The 17127-nt window shown below is 50.6% G+C and overlaps 2 protein-coding genes across 2 annotated transcripts; one reads left to right on the top strand and one right to left on the bottom strand.

Annotated features, from left to right (window-relative positions):
• Window positions 1–866: 866 nt before the first annotated feature.
• IUM83_19915 (uncharacterized protein) lies at window positions 867–7510 on the bottom strand (the record flags this gene model as incomplete). The annotated part of the gene is made up of 10 exons (XM_067944985.1): window positions 867–3026; window positions 3144–3362; window positions 3433–3603; window positions 3671–4636; window positions 4698–4946; window positions 5022–5249; window positions 5337–5585; window positions 5658–6586; window positions 6723–7341; window positions 7409–7510. 10 exons carry the CDS (start codon window positions 7508–7510, stop codon window positions 867–869), a joined length of 5892 nt encoding a protein of 1963 aa, XP_067784450.1.
• Window positions 7511–9659: 2149 nt separating this feature from the next.
• Window positions 9660–10367, top strand: IUM83_19914 (putative secreted RxLR effector protein; the record flags this gene model as incomplete). The annotated part of the gene is made up of 1 exon (XM_067944984.1): window positions 9660–10367. One exon carries the CDS (start codon window positions 9660–9662, stop codon window positions 10365–10367), a length of 708 nt encoding a protein of 235 aa, XP_067784449.1.
• Between the last annotated feature and the right edge of the window lie 6760 nt (window positions 10368–17127).

The following is a 17127-nucleotide window of genomic DNA, read 5'->3' as shown; positions in this document are numbered from 1 at the left end:
ACCGATGCGAGTGTGGCAGCTTCCATCGTCTTCGAGAAGTCAGGCTTCTTGGTTTTGTTATCGTCCTCATCTGTCGCTTGCTGCGCTTGGGGCAGCTTCGAGACTCCACCAGCAGCTATGATCGACTTAATGACGTCCAATTGACCAAGGAAGTTGCGAGCGAGCGTAGTTCGCCGCCCGCTGTCACCACTAAGTAGTAGGATGCCTCTGCCTGAACGGAGCCCTTCATTGATAGCTGCGTGAACCAGAAGACTGGCTGTCGTAGGCACAAACAGCGCGCTAATGTTGCTGTTAGTACTGACTTGTGGCGGCAGTGCGACGTGACGTGACCCGCTCACGATCGACACAAAGCGATGACCCTGAAGATCTAGCAAAGTCTCAAATAAATTCACGTCTAGGCCACAACCTAGCCAAGCTGGCGAAAGATGTTCAAATTCACGCCTCAGGACGTCGCTAACTTGGCGCTGGATAACCGGGTGGCCACCAGTGCAAGCTGCGAACCCCCACATGATGCTGTATATCAACGCCATTTCCACTCGAATTTGCCCATTCGAAAGTTCCGCTGCGAACTGCATGAAAGACTCCGAACTGGAAGCAGTTTTCGCACTTCGATTTGCTGGATCTGGCAGCGTAGATGCAGCGCTGACAAGCGACTGTAGTAGTGATGTCAGGTTGGCTACGCGCTGGAGAGCGGACAGATATACTGCGCTGGTGGGGATACCGTCAAGAATTGTGGCGAGTTCTGATAGCAGTGAAGATTTGATCAGCCACTTTTCAATCACGTTGAACGTATCGGTAGTGGACCATGACTGGGGCTTCAGCGCTTCCGGCTGCTGCTTTGCAACTCGCTCGCGTTGAATTGTCAACTATCGGTGCAGATACGCCGTCGCGATGGTCATTTTCGCTTCAGCATCAGCCGACGTTGTGCGCCGGTATTTCTTCCTGGAATCGTTCACGGCTTCCTCTCTTCTGTCAGCATTCAAATGCAGAATAGTGTTCACATGAAGAAACCTTGGTGTTGCATCGTGAAGCTGCAGGACTTCGAACATGAAGCGAAGATTTGGTGGTAATGTCATGAACTCGCCGTCTTCGAACGCCAGTAGTGGGGACACGGTGCCTCTAGGGTACGACAGCACACCTAAGAGTCCTTCAAGCCAACGCAAGTCGAGGGCATCATCGAAAACCACCCACACCTGGTTGGGCAAGTCCAGAAACGATTCCATCGGTTTAACTGCACTGGGACCTTCTGAGGTATCAGCAGCGTCAGCAACAGCTTTTGGTACGTAAAGTTCTTGCGCTTGACGAATTAGCTGGCCCAGGATGCTCGGTACGCGACCGTGACCATCAGGGGAGACTCCTCCGTACAGTTGAGAGACTGTCAGCGCCATGGGCAGAACGACTCTGACGGCCACACTCGCTGCTGGGACCTTCTCCACTTTACTCTGCAAGTACGAGTTCGACCGCTTGGTGAGGGCGGACGGAGGCGAGCGGACAGTTTGTGGTGGTTTGTTCGCGTCGTCTTCATGCGATGGGGTTGCACCACTTTGGCCGCGACGCTCGAAGCAGAGCTCAAACGCCTTCGCGAGCACTTGGTACGTTGTAGTCTTGCCCACCCCCGGTGGACCTACCAAGACAGTGCTCACACTGAACGTCAGCGCCGTTGCCAGGGATGCAATCGAGTTCAACATCATGCGGCGAGGAACAAAGTGCAGCTCTTGGGTTGCGAGCATAATGCACTCAAGTAGTTCGGGCGGCACTCCAGTGCTAGGCTCTAGGGTGTCGCACATGGAGTACTCGTCGTCCATAGTAGCAAAATGGTTGTGAAGAATGGTTTCAAGTGCTTTGAGTCGGTCCGAGTCAATTCGAACGCGGAAATACTTTAACATGGCTTGGTGAAGCAGAAAGTGTTGGTGTGCCTGAACGCTTTGGGTCGCAGATGCTGAACGCTCGTCAAGCTGAGCTGCGGCATCCCTGATGACGGACTTTAGGGCCGCGAATCTGAACGGGTTTCGGTGAGATTTCGATAGTGCTCCATCCATTATATCGTAGTCCGAACGAGCTTGCTCCCACACTAGCAGTAGCTGTTTAGAGAGCTCACATGGTTCAACGAAGCCTCTGCTCAATAGCAGAGCCTCGACGATGTACTCCTGACCCCATTGAACGATCGCAAAGCGACTCAATGGCTCCGTCCAGATGCGGATTTCCTCGGCATCTGCCACCGCCAAGCCTGTATTTGAAGGAAAAGCTACGAGCATCGCAGTCCCAGGAACAAACGTGATCGGTGAGCGATGGAGTCCCACAATCGGATTCTTGGTCAGCACCGCGTGCTCGATAGACGCTAATGTGGTGGCCAATGTCTTGATCAACGATGCGTTATCACTTGCATTGTCTGCAAGCTGTAGGTTTGCGCAGAACGTTCCTCCAGCATACAGCGCTCCGATTAGCAGACGGGTAGCGTGGGTATACGAGTTCAGCGTGGCGCTGAAGTTGCGTCGGCCCAGTATCGAGCTCACCTGCATACTCAGTGTTCGTTTCCCACTTTCCTCGGGACCAGTCAAGATGCAGCCTTGCGCGTGTCGGATGCAGGCAAATAGCGTGAAAAGCGAGCGCAAACTACTCGGTGTCACCACAACATCATCATGCGGACTCAAGTAGTTGAAGCCGTACGGGATGTTCAGCGTGTTCATTTCCACGTGACACTCGTGCCCGACGGTCGTCGCATCATCCATCCGGTACTTCAGCTGGTACTCCCAGTCGACAGCTAGCCCTCCAGGCGTCCAGGATGACGCAGGGTTTGGCTGTTTCGAGGCCACGTGACTGGCAAATGCATCGCGGAATTGTATCTCTTGCAGATGCAGCCCTGCTCGCAGCGTGATTTGGCGTGGGGACAGTTTCAACTTGAAATCATGTTGTAGATTTGATGAACTGGATGGTGGAAGTAGCTGCTGCATGACTCGAGAGCTGTGAGAGGAGAGTTCGTCCATGATTCGATCAAAGCGACCGGTGCCACCGGCGCTCATGATGTCCTGCAATCCATGCTCAACGATTCCACAACGAACAATACGATCCGCCAGTAGGATGCTCTACCAAGAAACAAAGTTAGTTGTACCTATGGTAATCTTCACAAGCTTATCATCACGCACCTGGACTGAGAAATGGGAGATGTCAATCTTTGGCGCGGTGGCTCCTTGTTCAGACCTCTTGTAGCGATCCAACATCTCTATGGCTTTCTTGGTTGACCGTCGCAGTTGTTCAGCCAGTCGTTTCTCGACAGCAGCTAGCCACTGCTCTACTGGCCCTCGAGCTTTGAGATTCTTGCCCATGGGGATAATTTCAGCTTCTCCATGTACCCGGGATGTTACCTGAACAACACTCATGTTGGTCCAACTCAAATCACCCAATAACTATGACAATGAATTGTGAGAAACGAACCTGCAAAATATCCTGAAAGCCATCTCGAACCCCAAATACAATTCGGCCAACATTGTCGAAACATTGGTAGAGGAACGATGGGATACAGCTCACATCCCGACACTTTGACAACAGCGTCGCCAGCTCCAAGTCGGACAGCTGGAAGAAAGCCGGAAAAACCTGACGCTTTATCTGCTCGAGCACACAACGTTTACTCCTAAAACCAAGTTCTCGACAAAAAATCAGCTAACAGACGTACCTCAAGATGATCAGCCAAAGTTTTCGCTGCGGCTTCGAAGCCTTCAAAAATCACTTGCAGCGTCTGTCGGTGATCCGCATTCACACCGAACGGGAGACACGACGAGCGATTAAACAAGCCGTGGCTCAACGTACGCCACGCTGTGTCATGCTTTTGCAGCTGCTTCGCTTCCTCAGGAAATGTCCGCGCAAAGTCGATGGAAACTAACCGCTGTGTGTAGTCCCATTTGCGCTGACAGACTTGCGACAGCTCCAATGATTCCTTCGTGTGGTCGAGATCGGAGAGCATCTTTGGTAGTCGCTCCTGCACGACGAGGGAGTAGGTCGACAGGTCCATGACCCGAAGCAGCACTTGGCTCTCTTCGATAAGAGAAGAAAGTTCGACACAGTCGCCAATACAATACACGTCGCGGCCGTCGCGATCCTTTCGAGCTTCCACTGGGATTTCTTGAGCTTCCCAGGTACGAACGACGCTCATGAAACTACCAGCAATCGCAGCCTCGGCTGAAGCTTCTTCAGACACGTGTCGGATCGCTGTGCCGTGCGCAACAGCATTAACCTCTAGCAATTGCTGCACCTGAATATCGAGGCGCGGGCTGGACGATTCGGTGGTAGCATCGAGAACAGCGAATTCATCCTCCTCTGTGGCTTCAGTATTTTCCACGATAACTGGCATTAAGGAGCATTGCATTTTGTGCTCCAGTTTGCTCCAGTGACGCTCTGCCAAGTGTGGATTACGTAGATCGCGGATCACAGGGGCAAGTCCGTGCAGCGTAGCTTGCAACTTCTCCAGTCGCTCGAGCTCAAATCCCCCAGCAACTTGGGTAGCGCATTGTCGGATATTCTCAACTACTGTATCAACGCGGCTGGCTACCTCGCCCATCTTGTCCAGATCAACGGAGTGGATCGTGTCGGTGCCGCAGTTGTCCAAGTGCTCGTCGGCCTCGCACACAGCCTCCCAGAGTTCCTACAGAACATGTAACTTTGGTTAGCCGATATTGTGCAAATGCCACGTCAGCTATACGTACCCTCTTGAGTTTGAGTTCTCCAGCCAAGATATTCAAGTCTTCAAAGTCTCTACTCTGAGGACGGAGGCCACCCGAGGCATCATCAAATACCAGTTGGATACGTACAAACCGTCTCGCTTCCTTCTGCATCTCCTGGGCTTCTTCATACAGTTTCACCGCGCTGTCACGAGCATCCTGACAAGTGTTACTCTGAGCTGCTATCGCTTGGTCACTTGCTGCCGACTGCAGGCAGCTGATCTTTCGGCCAAGCTATCAAACCAAGAGATACATCGATGAGAAACTCTCTACCATTTCAGTGAAAGTAGCAAGTCTATCGTCGCATACCTTGGCGAGGTTTTCTGTCAGTAATGGCATGTAACTCGTCAGATCCGCGTCACGGTTCGTGTACGCTTCTTGGACATGCGACTTCAGTGCCTGGAACTCCGGCTCGCACAGCTCGAAGGCTTTGATTGTGTCGACGGGGGCAGTGAACTTCAACTTGTCAAGAACACCAAAGAAGTCCTGCAAGAACGTCAAATCCAGCTCCTTGTCGAGAATTTCATCGTACACTTCCTAGAAATTGAAATGCCAGACACAAACAGCCGTCAGCTCTATCAGTTTGGTGTCATAGTTGGTTCCGGACTGCTCAACAAGACGAACCCGAAGATTCAAAAGGTACGTGGTGAAGGCGTCCAAGTTCTGCGCCATGGGTTTCTCAATCTTGGTGTTGGAGAAGTTGATATAGTGTAGAAACTCGTCGCACTTCTCGCAGGCAAGGCGTGGTAACAGCTCGCGCATCGCGTCAAGGCACCGTGCGGGCGATGGAAGTAGCTCTGCCTGCAGCTGCTGCATATCGAAGTGCAGGAATTCGACGTTTTCCGACATCCGTAGCGTCTCCAAAGCACTTAGCTGCACACAAGGATAATCAAACCAGTTTGTCAGAATCAAGCTTGTTCAGCGATTGAAACTACTCCACTTTACCTGCTCAATGAAGTGGTTCGCGTCGCTCTCCATCTCCCCAAGCGTGTACTCATTCCATCTAAATAGTCGCGCCTTGAGTTCAAAGTTCACGCTCTCGTTTTGCTGCCGAAGCTCGAGAACTTTGGAGTATGAAGCTGCAAGGTCGGCGGCGCCACTCAACGCACTGCGTACCAAGTCTTGAATATCATCGCGAGCGGATAAATAGTGCAAGTCCTCCTCCATCCTCTCTAGAAGCCGATTAGCTGGGCATCGGAAGCGTTCTCCCGCATCGAGACCGTCATTATCGTCACTATCGTTTTGGAGCTCTTCCAGTTTGTGAACAGCGCACAGCGTACTCCGACGAGAAGAGGTACCTGCTGTCGCAGGTCGTGACGAATCCAATGTTGAGTGCAAGTTGAGAGCTCTGATGTCATCAGCAAAATCGAGAATGGAACGAAGCTCGGGGCTCGAAAGCAGCGGTGGCACCTCACGGAAAGCCTCAGTAAAACCCACGATAATTCTTTGCAGAACGCGCATGAGCTTCGCGAGTTCGGGTTTAAAGCAGATCTCGTACCTCTGTCGCCCTCGCTTTTCCGGTACGGCACTCGTTCCCACGTCTAGAGCGAAAAGTGGCTGGGGGCCGAGACAGGGGATCGATAGCACTTCTTGCTCGATCACCGAAGGCTCACGTCCATTCCCTGTTGGTACTCCAGGTCCATTGGAGAGGGAGTTGGCGACATCGGTCTTGGTTGTTGCGAAAATTGACTTGTTTGCTGCGGTAAACGGCGGGAGCACCAGAAGCTGTAACAACGCGTTTTCCGCGACGAAGAAGAGATCGTCCACGCTAAACGTCTCCGAATTGCCGCCAGCGTAGTTGCTGAGACCATAGAAAAACAACGCCTCGAGCTTGATTTCCATCGATGCGACCGACATGGACGATAGCGTGGCGTCTGTATCAATTGAAGACGGAACTCGTAGCTTGCTTTCCCACGCAGCATGAAGGCATGCTTTGATCTGTTAGCGGAGCACGGTCGAACGAGCTTTGCCTGGACTGAGTTGAGCTTGAGGGATCAATGCTGCCTTTACCTGGGGGCTGCGTGACTTCCAAGGTCTGATGCATTACCGCCACAAAGTCGTCATGATCGGTGAGTCGCACAATGGTTGCTGCGTTGGCACCACGAAGCACGAAGTCGTGGAACAAATCGAGGCTTTGCTTGGCCACACGCGCGTACGTGTCCAGCAGAAGAAAGTCGACCAGCAGCATGAACCTGGTGAGTTGTTTGCACTTGCGCCGCTTGATAGACGCCATCGTCCATCGGATCTCCTCGAGCTCGTCCACCTGAGCTGTTGAGGGGTGTGTGTGCTTTGCCTTCACCAGCGAATGCCTGGGCTCTGACAGACTCGCCAGCACCAGCGCGTTTCGCGCCTCCACAACCTCCGGGGTTGGAAGTTTGACGGATTGGAAGTGGCTGTGGCGTAAGAACTGTTGGTGCGCCGACGCCAAACCTTGCTCACATTGGACGTAGTTCTCCAAGATGTGGAAGTTGCTGCTCTTGCGAACGGACAAAGCGAACTCCTGACCAGGGAATCCTACGTGCAACGGTGCCATGTCCTCCAAAAACATCCGGCAGACACCCGTCAAAATGGTCTGGATGCGTGTGATGATCAGTCGAAGTTCGCTTGTCCGCTTCTTCAAAAATTGTGTCTATCGGACGGAATTCAGGTTAGATAGTTTCAAGCGATCTTGTTTATCAAGCGCACCAACTACGTACATTAGCGGCGGTGAAGCGTTCCAAAGTGTACGTCTCGCCGTCGAAATCCCACATTAGCTGCAACTTTGAAAGCCTGCTCAGCTCCATGCGCACTTCCCGCATGCCGCTCAGCAGTATTGGATACGAAAAGTGACAATCTGCGATGAGATTCTCTCGTGCGGCTTCGCGCTTGCTCCCTCGCACCCACTGCCTCCAGGACATGAACACTTTGCGATATCGAAATCTACACGCCTTACAGTTAGCCCTCCGTTTGGTTGATACTACGATCAACCGCGGCAACAGCACCTTGAAAAGGTCGACAGGCTCCGCAGCCTGGTGAATTGCGCCTTCTGGGTCTCCCAATCGCTCATAGACAAGAATGTTGATTGGAAGTTGTCGCTTTTCAGATGAAACGTGTAGCCCCCTCGACTGATCGTGTAGTAGTCCCAGTGTGCATCCTGCAGCTGAATGATACTCCCACCTCCGAAAAGCGTTTCCTGGATATAATACAAAAATTCGTCCGTCAATCGTAGCTCCATTCTGGCCGCCAGAAATTCTGCGCTCGTACATGCGTGACTGGAACGATATCGTACGGGTCATAAGGCAGTCCATGCTCCAAGTAGTGTCGAGGTACTGCATATACAAACGTGTCTTCAATATGTTCTCTCGTCGACGCTAGCATGCGATCACCAGCACAATTACACACATCAATCAAAACATTGTATTTCATCGAGTTCACCAGCACATTACCTCTTGACTGGCCTGAACTGGGACGCGTTCTCAAAGCTGACATGCTGCGTGCTGCCTTTGTCGAGCGGGATACAAGTGACACACAGCTAGAAAGTGACGCACTGCTCTTATCCAGAGCTCGGAACGGTTGGTAGCGCAAGCCAGCAGCGGCCGAGTGAGGTCTCTTCATTCCACTCGTAGCTCTCCTCCCCGACAAATTGCTCGAAGCCTCGACAGATTGACGTGAATCACCCAAGAGGCTCGAACGATGCGATGAAGACGCCGCAGCCGCTGAAAACGGGCGTTTGGCGTATCCAGCCTGGCGAACAACAGCTGACGATGTCCCTGGCCGCACCATATCCTCCTTCCCCGACGTCAGACACGACTTGAGCTCTCTCTCGGTCTCTTCATCCTGGTTGCTCGGAACAGTATTCGTATCCTGCACCAGCTGCATCCGATGTCGACTAACTTGTCGACTAGCTGTTCCGATGCGAAAAAAAAAGTAGTGGTGTCTATAATCAAAACTCGATTCGTGACACTCTGAACCACCGAAATGCTCCCTACCTGCATTAGCAGACTTTGGGCGCATTGGTGGCTTCATGAACACCCCCTTTTCGTCGCTGGAACCTGCTGCCCCTGGGGCTCGAGGGATCTGCCGAGGAGCTGCAGACCCTGGTCGGGGGCTCTCAAGTCGTTGGCGAAGCTGCCGAAATGACAAAATATGGCAGGTCAGAGCTGTTTACTTTAACTAAAGTGCTTAAATGCAGCTCGAACCAGCAGTGAAGACGACTCTTTCAGTGCGTTGACGGCTGTTGCCAGTCGCTCGGGCGCCGATGGGAAAGCTGAAGAAGTTGAAGTTGAAGTTGCACTGTACGCCGCCAATGAACTGCGCGAGGCCCCCGCCGTGCGAGGCCGCAGCTTGGGGGGAGCGCCAAAGTGCACGTGGTCCTGCATGGGGACGGTCACAGCTAGGCGGCGGATACACGACGGTTCACTTGACACTAGTTCAATTCTGGAGCGGCGAATAATTGCAGCCGTAAAATTAACGAATTGAAGGTGAACGAAGGGTTTTCAAGGGTTCTGAGAACACAGCGCGATGGAAGACGCACCACAATGGAAAACTTACTCTGTTATTTCTCGAATGTGTTCCCCTAGCCTTTTGTACAATTGTCTATGCTTGATATATAGAGTGTTGGGGATCTCGAGGTAGTCCTTGAGCGCGTAGCTGAAAGCAGATGGACTTCCTCAGATCTGCGTCCTAAGTAATCAAAAATCGCGCTACGATGGATACTGTATATCTAAATGTGACGCCACGATGCTTCCAATGGTTGAATATCTGATGTATCTCGCGGATTTGTGTTATCCAAAGTTGCGTTATGCATTGTACATTCGCTTTTGCTGTCCGGATCCACTCATTTCGCGAGATCCGTCTCTGTCGGCCACAGCACGCCGGGTTTTGCTGTTCCTCATGATTCTCCTTACTGTTCAATTCGCTCTCCGGCCCCTAAAGATTCGTCTCAAGCCCCTCGCCACGTCCGGCAGTATGCGCGTCTACTACGTTGCGCTGTTGGCTTCTGCTGTCATGCTGACATCTACCGCTGCCGAGTCGGCGACGATCGACTCGAAGATATCGATGATGAATGAATTCTCAGCTTCGACGCGCGCTCTTCATTACGACGCTCTTGTTACCAGACACCTGCGAACGGGAGATGAGGATGAAGAGAGGGTCATCAACATCCCTGTTTTGGAGCAGGCTTTGACGAACAGCAAAAAGCTCAAAGAATTGAAGCAGAGCGGCAAAACCGCTGACGAGGCGTTCTCCTTTTTGAAGCTCAAACAAGTAGAGGGATCACCCCTCTCCATCAACGACTTCAAGGTTTGGAAGAGGTACGTGGCCAAGCTCAATTCAAAGGACCCTCGGGGTGCGATGATCAGTACGCTCAGGGCCCAGTTCGATGACAAGAAATTGTCGATCATGCTCCAAGAGGCGAAGGAAGTTAAATCGACGAAGAGTTTTGCCATCAAGATGCAGGATGAGCTGTTTAAGCTGTGGTATACTAAGTCGGAGTACGAACTCAAAGACGTTGTCACGACCGTTTTCAAGTTGGACGGCCCGAAGTGGCGGGAGGTTGAGCGCCAGGATCCTCGCTGGGATGTTTACTCGAACTACATCACCTACGTTAGAAATAACTACGACGAATCTTTCGGCGGAGAGTTTGCGAAACCGATCAAGTCAGCCAAACTCGAGTAAATACTCAACAAGCAGCACGTCGTGACGGCTGACTACAGCAAAGATTCACTTTGATGCCGATCCGATACTTACTTGTTTATTGTTTCACGAGGTAGCTCCACAGCAAATATTATTCTCAGATACTTGTAGCAAGGAGTAACTAGCGCAACCCATTTGAATCCAAGGCTCTTCATAAATTTAACTTGTACTAAGTATTACGCGTGTGCCGTTCAGCTCGACTGGCTAAAAGGACTTTTTAAAAGAGCTTTTCGATAAAAGCTACCTGTTCACTTTTGATATTACAGGGTAAAATAATCGGCCGAATCGGAGGGGGATACTTCTAAACAAAAACCGGAGGAAAGTCAGGGTTGACCAGGGACCCCAAACGATTGATTATTCATTCAGAACTGCAACACAAAGGCGGGATGCAGTGTACCTAGAGTTCGGGAATGGCGACCGCGTCGCACTGGTTTTTAAATGGCTGAAGCTAATATTGACGTTTGCTGGCAGAAAAACTCATATGTAGCAAGAATTTGTGTGACAACCTTGTGATCGCACTTAATCGAGTGTTTGCGATTTTTGGAGCTAAAGCCCTTGAAGTCCAAGGGCTCCAAGTTGGACACCATGCCTGCGCGCTGATTCGCACGCGGAAGGCCTTAGCCAGGTGCAGACAGCCAAATACGGCGCCATAGGCCAGAGGAATGTAGAGATGTATATGTATATCGTCGGTGTTTACATAATTGAAGTAGTTGAAGCGGCCGAAATCATTTACCCCAGCAACTAGAACGCAACGAGCATGATAGATGCCATGGTCGCCCCACTAGCGGACTCCACGACGGACTTCCCCTTGCTACTTAAAATATATCTTTTACAAACGCACGCTTTTTATCATAACCTTTTGCTTACGATGTTCCAGCATGTGGCACTGGTACCGTGGCGTGAATCAGTCCGCATTGCTTCTTGCGAATAGCAAGTTGCGATCACAGGACCTTTCCACCAGTAGGAAGTGAAAGATACTGTCGAAATACCGTTGTAAGATGATGAGATACAAGACAAAACTCATAGAAGCAGCCGCTGTGTCCAGCAGGCGTGCAAGATGCGTCAAAATCTGACGACAAGGCTTCCTATCACCGACGCCACGCCAAAACCATGTCAATGGTGCAGGAACCAGCTCCAATGGTTGAATGACCTTAATGAAATTCGAGAAAACTGCTGTAGATCAGGCCAAGGCATGGTTAGTAGTAACACCAGTACATACGCAATCAATGTAGACTCAAGTGCACATTTAAAAACGTGTTATTTCCACTGTAGTGTCGTTCGGTGAATGTATTAGAAGCCGTACGTGCAGTCCTAGTTTGGAATATTGCGATATCGCGCAGTTTAGCGACACCGACTGGGCGCAGATGCAGCTGGTCTATAGTCTCTGCTTTAAACTCCTGCGGATAACGTACACAGTGGCCGCTAACCACCCACCTTCCTTCTGCAGCTGTGGTGGAGGTAGCCACGCACGACGAGACGCTGTCCGTGGCCCCTAACTTGAGGAGAGGGAGAGGGGATAAGCGTCTCCGCCACGCGCGGTCTCATTCCCTCTCACGATAGATAACTTGCTGCCCCCACGTTTGTGTTGCGTCTGTAAGACGGGGTGATATTGAGTTTCGTGTATTACGGTACCTATCTGACGCCAACAAATTCGTGAGAACTCTGGATTGTCGCTCAGAATAACAGTGGTTGTATCGAAAAGTCACCAGGGATAAAACGAATTCGTGTGCGCACAAACGCACAAGAAACGCAAAAGTTTTCATACAAAAAGGAAGTCAGACGCCAACGAATTCAAGAGAATCAGCCATATCCGGAGTTATGGATTTTGGAAAAATAGGATTAGGGATTTTTCACGTTCCCTCCATACACTACTTAATATTGAGAGGCCTGCATGTAGTACTTCATTTGGCTATGATGTATTACGGGTTGCCATGATATTTGATAGGATATTTTGCACCCCTACCTTACTCAAACATCGATGTCGGAATCAACAAGTTCTATACGGTAATACCTGCGAGCATAATCGTCTCTGACAGAACCAGGCGCAGAATATCAAAGCCAGGCATGAGGTATCACGAGGTATCACAAAAGGAATCATATGAACCTCGTGAACCTTTGCGGGGTTCACGGTATCACAAGGTATCACGGAGGCAAACCTGGAATTTTGTCGTTGAATTCCCTCGATGCAGATCCCAGCACCGCCATCATTTCTAGCATGAACTCTTCTTCCGAAGCGCTGTTACTCCAGGCAAAGAGTTCGCCTTCCGAAGCGCTGTCGCCAAAGCGCTCGTCGACGAGGTCACTATCACCACCAAATAGTGTCTGCTCGTCTGACTCAGCACCGCTATCCAGGCCCATGCTTGGGCGAGCGCGATCCCAAAGAGGCGGAGAAGTGAGAGGGGGGAGGGCCGCGGGAAGTAACCGGAAAATGACAATTAAAAAATCAAGTGAACCGTTGAATTTCATTCTCATCAGAACCGTAGATCGGTTGCACGGTGATACTCGCCTGTTTCGCGCACAATTGGACCTTGGTATCACGGTGATACTGATCTACCTTTGTTAAGAACGGCCCTAAGTGTTCTTGTGCTGGTGCAGTTTGCGATCACCCATCCCCTTCAGTGGCTTTCGCCCCCGAGGCAGCTTGCCAAATGAGCTCTAATCTAATGCAGACAGGCCGGCAGACGTGCACTCGGGTTCACGCGGAAATCGTTGGCTCTGGGATTTTGTCGGAATCAACATATTGGTTTGGCTTTTCTATTTGATGAAACGTCATTGGTCAAAATGTAATGTTGGAATTTACATATTGTCGGAATCAACAAGTTCTATACGGTGACAGTGGTATATGCTCTGTCTTGCGACATTTAGTTACAGAGATGAAGGAATTTCCATAGTACAGTACATATGTACTGAGTTGTTCCGGAAGATGAAATAATTACTTGCTGTAGCGTCCCCTCAATACATTGCACTCCTATTGTCTGGTAAGTTCGCTTGCAGAGCAAACCAGTGCATTGATAACTCGGATGTGAAGACGATGTCGTTTTGGTGGTGAAGAGAACCTCTACCTACGTTAATCGCTATAGAGGCCAACATGAAGTAAACGTCTCGGCTCGCTCGCCGATCGCACAGCGAACCAGACAGGCCCAACTTAGAGGAAACTTTATACGACGAATTAGCACCCGCACGATGTGCAGGCCGGCGACAACGGCTCCCAGTCCTTACGGGCCGGACTGCTGTGGTAGCACAGCACCAAATGTCGGGGGCGGTGGTGTATTTTGAGATGGTGTTCCAGTGTTATTATTGTGTAGTTTTCTATCGGATACATACCACTTCGCGCTTAGTGCGATGAAGAAATATCAGCGGAGACATCATTTTGCCCGAACAGCACTTTGGCCATTAGCATCAAGCAGCGCAGAAGGTTTCCATCTCATTACCCAGCAGCAGCAAACAGGAAATTAGTGCTTGTGCAGGCCTGCATACAATTCGGCGTCATTGTGGCCACTGCCGTACGCACGGAGTGACATCTACCGTCAAATTAACATAACTACTTGCGATATGTACATTTGTAGAGGTTGGCTAGAAAAACTAGACTAAGTGAAGACAATCTACAGCACCTGCACAATGAGTGAATCCGATTTTGAATCTACCCCAAAAGAATACAGCGATTGCGAAGCACAATCACCATGGGAGAGTTAGCAACAGCGTCGCCACATTCAAAACCGGGGAGATACTACGGTGACACGAGCAGTCCGGCACCATGAACACACGACACACTTTCCATTGACAGGTGCCCGACTGTAGTGTCTGCAGGGAAATCGAAGACACGCTGAGGAGTTGGCGAAGCTTCCGGAAGTTTAGCCGTAGTGTACTGCCAAAGGTAAATAGCAAAGTGAATAGGACGCGAGGTACTCCTAGTGCTGCGGCTCCTGCTAACCAGTGAAGTCGCAGCTACTGTAATCTAGGTTGTCGTTAGCTAGTCATCAAGTTTGTCGTTATGGCGCACTGGATTTCTGGCTGGTCATCAGCTTTACGTTATGCTCCGCTTGCTTTTCGTTTTGCACACGATTTGTTGTCGCAGTCATCACGTTTGCCGTTATTGACTGCGACCAGTTGGTGCTGAAGCTGCTAGCTTGGACAGGCTGGAGATTTCTTCCACTACACCGACAAAGGTCTAGTCTTGATTTATGACCAGCTTGATAATTAAGATTCCTATATTATAATAAGTCATTCAATATCATCATCACATCTTCAATTGGCATCAACATCAGCGGTGAACACGGTGACACGAGGTTTACATCCATAAGCAGAGTGTGTTTTGCTGCAGTAGCCAACACGGGGTTAGCGAGCTGCCCTCCGCAGTGTTGCATCGCGATCAGCTAAGTTCGCATAGCGAACCTACGTGTACTGACTGCCCCAGTACATTCAATCAAGACGGCAGTAGGGGACACCTCAGTACATACGTACTATGGAAATTCCTCTACGGAGGTATACAATTTCAATAGTTGTGCATTTTATTTACTTGATTTTTGTATGGGAACAATATTAGGATGGGGTGGCCCGCTGGCCTCTTCCCGCTCTTTCGGGGACATACAAGACTGGGCCTACCTTCTCGCGCATTGCAAGCACCCTGAGCGAATATGGAGACCACCTACCGGTGCGTAAGGATCTCCACTTCCTGGGGGGCTAAGTAATTACCGGTGGATAAGTCCCCAGGGCGGAGCTGCGGGCGTCCAAGTCCGGGAACACCTGGATTGTGGACTAATAGTAACATGAGATCGGGAGACGTCGGGGCTGATCTCTGCCCTTTCTAAAACGAAGCACACAGCCACTCTCTTAGAAGCCCTATTTATACCCTGTACACCAGAAAAGCCACGAAAACACCAGAAGTGTGTCAGCAGCACCGTAGAAATCCGTCTGGCAAGCAGGTCCACCGATGGGTACGAGAAAGGGCGATGATACACGAAAGGAGGCTAACTCTAGGAGCGGGCAACGCTCGCTTTGCTCGCGAGAAAAAAAGTCCTGCTCGTGCTTTGCCCTCACGCTTTCGGCTTTGGCGGGGGGCTGCCACGCCGTGATGCTGCGGGAACGGGAACCGGTTGTTTGGTCGAGTTCTGCGCGCCTCTTCTATGTTTCAGTGCTGCTGGGATTCCTGCCGTACAGACTGAGCGCGAATGCTGTCGGTGTTTACGTAATTTGCTCCTCTCTTAGCGCTCTAGCCTATGGTACACAGTCTACATGTACTTTGGGAGGGGGTGAATGTGATATAGAAAGGACCAACGGAGGCGCGCAGCAAACCCGCGCGGGGAGCCCGCGAAGCAGGGCCGCGCGATATTTGCGGAGGCGGGCCCAGCGCCGAGCATTCCAGCGAGCCGAGCACTGCTTTCACCGGGTGAGAGAATCTTTTTATCGCAGGAGCGCAGCGACTGCCTTTGCATAGCGCAGCGGAGCAAAGTCGTTTCCCGCAAATGCCATCCGTCTTGCTGGAATGTGTACCACTGTCTAGGGTGATGGGCGCAGCATACAAATTTCAAGTGTACTTCGGCTAACGACAAAAGTAGACTGTGTACGTACCGTATTTATCGGATCGATTGAGATAAAAAAATATTGGTCGAAACCAAGTCAAAATTAAAACCTTATAAGTTTTTTTAAGTTCGGCGGCAATTTCGCCGCCAATGGCATCCCTCCTGCACAAAAACACGACCGACATACAGTTGCAACTACTGTACATGCGAATTACGCTGTGCAAAATTACTGATGAACAATTTTTGGGATCGACGTGTGCTACTGTCTCACATTATTGATAAGGCGTGGGATATGGTGGGTAGTGACTCCATCAATAGCAGTTTCAGAATGGCAAACCACATTCCGGTGGACCATTGCTACGTGAACGGTAGATTCAAGACGCACTTGCTGCCTCCTCCGCAAGATGCTGTGGGAGCCAATAAAAAAACGGGCGGAGGGATTCCCGAGTAACTTCATAATACATATTTTGTGCTGTATTCATTATTTTATAGAGGTTTTGTGCTCATCGGATGGTGTGTCACCCCTATGTTGCTGATGTCTCACTCGAGGCGTATGTCTCACTCGATCCGATAAATACGGTAAGCTCTGCCCTCTGGCCTAGAGTCTAGGTAGAATCAGATAGCTAAGAGACCTGCGTGCATTGTGCGCGCCGAAGTTTGTACCTATTGATGATGGGATACTAGCAGTACAGGTGTCCCCGCTGAATCTGCAACTGCCCTCGGCTATCTACCGCGAACACAGAGTGTGCGGGAGTCTGCCAATGCACAAGATTTGCCACAGCTGTCTGGTGAGATGTACTGAGTTAGTAAGGTCATTGCGGGAAAATGTCTCTCAGCGGGAAACATCGTGTTGCTACATCACGGTAGAAAATGAAAGGCCCACAATAAACATTATATCTTAGATCAGGGCATCACTGCGTTCGTCAAGAGTCTCTTCACGCGCATTAAGGTCGAGGATAGCATTGATCGTATATAGTAGGGTTGCCGCAGGAGAAGATCTCAATCTACACAGCCTTAAGTTGGGCGTCACAGGCTTGGAATGCTGTAACTCCGGCCACTATCAGGAACTGCTGGATGCATTCTGGCATCGTATCTAGCGCAAACTCAGCTATGGTGATCCGTAACATTCTTCATTGAAAACAGTACATTAGCGTCTATAAAAGCAGTACATTAGCATCTATGCGCAACCTGTGCAGATATTGTAACCTCGCAGTTTTTTTTTG

Source organism: Phytophthora cinnamomi, assembly GCF_018691715.1.
Source record: "Phytophthora cinnamomi strain GKB4 chromosome Unknown Contig91, whole genome shotgun sequence".
Taxonomy (NCBI): Eukaryota; Oomycota; class Peronosporomycetes; order Peronosporales; family Peronosporaceae; genus Phytophthora; species Phytophthora cinnamomi.
This window is presented reverse-complemented; position numbering and strand designations above follow the sequence as displayed.